The following is a 2,500-nucleotide window of genomic DNA, read 5'->3' as shown; positions in this document are numbered from 1 at the left end:
TAAATTAATTCAACAGCACTCATTTATTCCACTTTAACTGCTTTCACTTAATTATCTTTAAATTAATTCAACAGCACTCATTTATTCCACTTTAACTGCTTTCATTTAATTATCTTTAAATTAATTCAACAGCACTCATTTATTCCACTTTAACTGCTTTCACTTAATTATCTTTAAATTAATTCAACAGCACTCATTTATTCCACTTTAACTGCTTTCACTTAATTATCTTTAAATTAATTCAACAGCACTCATTTATTCCACTTTAACTGCTTTCACTTAATTATCTTTAAATTAATTCAACAGCACTCATTTATTCCACTTTAACTGCTTTCACTTAATTATCTTTAAATTAATTCAACAGCACTCATTTATTCCACTTTAACTGCTTTCATTTAATTATCTTTAAATTAATTCAACAGCACTCATTTATTCCACTTTAACTGCTTTCACTTAATTATCTTTAAATTAATTCAACAGCACTCATTTATTCCACTTTAACTGCTTTCATTTAATTATCTTTAAATTAATTCAACAGCACTCATTTATTCCACTTTAACTGCTTTCACTTAATTATCTTTAAATTAATTCAACAGCACTCATTTATTCCACTTTAACTGCTTTCATTTAATTATCTTTAAATTAATTCAACAACACTCATTTATTCCACTTTAACTGCTTTCACTTAATTATCTTTAAATTAATTCAACAGCACTCATTTATTCCACTTTAACTGCTTTCACTTAATTATCTTTAACAGAGTTCAAAGCTTTCATCGCTTTAACTTCAACTGAAATCTTCTTAAACTGATTATAACTACTTTTAAATCTTACACCTTAACTGACGCTTCAGCTGCTTTCACTTTTTATACTTTTAAAAAATTAAATATTTTAAATTACAATAAATATACAATAAATACAATAAAGCGCAAAAAACACAATATATACAAATAGCACAACAGGAAGAAATAAAACTTAATTAATTATATTAACAAGGTCGATATATATACAAACTTGTATACATATAGTACACAGTATGTGTGTGTATATATATATATATATATATATATATATATATATGTTTAACTTGTTTAATTGTCAATATAAAAAATAAAAAACATTAGAAAACTAATAACAACAACACAACAAGTAGTTTGAATGAGAAGAATATTTTTTTCTTTACTATATCTTAATAATAGTTTTCTGCCTCATCAGGGCTTAGAGGTCTGAGTTCAAACTGTTGTTTTATTGTTGCCGACTTGTTGTTGTTGTTGTTGTTGTTGTTGTTTCTTACCACGGCAGCGGTGGTGAGGACGCAGGCGGTCGTGTACGCTCGGGTCACCGCTGGGATGTGAAAATACTCCTGAGTGAAGCTGAGAGCCATCGCTGCTGCAGCTGCTTCACAGTCAGCCACGAACCAGTGAACAGCACAGGCCCCGCCCCCACCGCACCGCAGCAGCCAATCAGAGCCACCCATCAATTAACACCATCAGCGCCACACCGTTTAACACTATACGGCACTTTTAAAGAAAATAAATAACAATACACATGTTGACTCCCTTTGAAGTTTGTGAAATAAAACAAATAAATAAATAATTACAAGTCTATAATAAATTAGATAGTCGTGATAATTGCACAATAAAAAGCAGATCGATAAAATGAAATTTAATAAAATAAGTTCAGTTATTTTTTAATAAGAATGTATTTACAAAAATGCTCCATTTGAAAATAAATCAATCTGTTTTCAAGCAAAATAAATAAACTTTTAGCGGTAAAAGAAAATAATTAATTAAATAAAAATATTTTTAAAAACATTTTCATTAGTAAATCAGCTTAAATCTCTGCTTTGGTAGAAAGGTTATGGTTTTATTAATAAGAAAACAATATGCAGTTCATACATTTCAATATACAGGGTTTACATATGAGTAAAAAAACAACAACAATAATCAAAGACATGTATGTACATCAAACTCGAGTTGTTTGTGTATAAATATCCGTTCACTGATTAACACTCGAGTTGCAGAAGTGATTCAAACAACAACAACAACAACAAAGTCTGAACGATGGAAACGTAAACGACTCGTCAGCGTCCTGCACTGAACAACTAACATCTGACACGTCTCAGTGCCGCAACCCGGGGTTCTCAACCCGGGGGGCCGGACACTCAAAGAGGTCGGATCACGGGGGGTCGTCGGGTCTGGGAGGTCCCCATAAACCAGCGTATAAGTGTAAACCTTTTGATTTCTACATGTTGTGTTATGCATCGTGACCGCCCTCTAGTGGTTACCATGGAAATGATCTATTGGCTGATCTGGAGTCAGGTGACGGACGTGGAGGCAGCGATAAAACTTTATTCTTCTTTTTTAATATACGTTTTCTAGATGCTTTAGAACCTTAAAAATCTACATTTTAGTAAATATTGAGCAGCCGAATCGAAACGTTTTCAGGATATTTAACCCTTTGTTTTATTTAATGCTTTTAATACTTGACTTTGTTCTCGT

At 31.4% G+C, this 2,500-nt stretch overlaps 1 protein-coding gene across 1 annotated transcript in view; it reads right to left on the bottom strand.

Annotated features, from left to right (window-relative positions):
• The window catches only part of LOC117736403 (derlin-2-like), an 8,061-nt gene extending 6,660 nt beyond the window's left edge, over positions 1-1,401 (bottom strand). Inside the window, exon 1 of the mRNA XM_034541719.1 lies at positions 1,294-1,401. Coding sequence (XP_034397610.1) covers positions 1,294-1,383 — 90 coding nt within the window. The 5' untranslated portion in view covers positions 1,384-1,401. The remainder of the gene's footprint in view (positions 1-1,293) is intronic.
• Positions 1,402-2,500: the final 1,099 nt, after the last annotated feature.

The sequence above is a fragment of the Cyclopterus lumpus genome, chromosome 9 (genome assembly GCF_009769545.1).
Source record: "Cyclopterus lumpus isolate fCycLum1 chromosome 9, fCycLum1.pri, whole genome shotgun sequence".
NCBI lineage: Eukaryota > Metazoa > Chordata > Actinopteri > Perciformes > Cyclopteridae > Cyclopterus > Cyclopterus lumpus.
The sequence above is the reverse complement of the archived record's forward strand: the minus strand, read 5'-3'. Positions and strand labels throughout refer to the sequence as shown.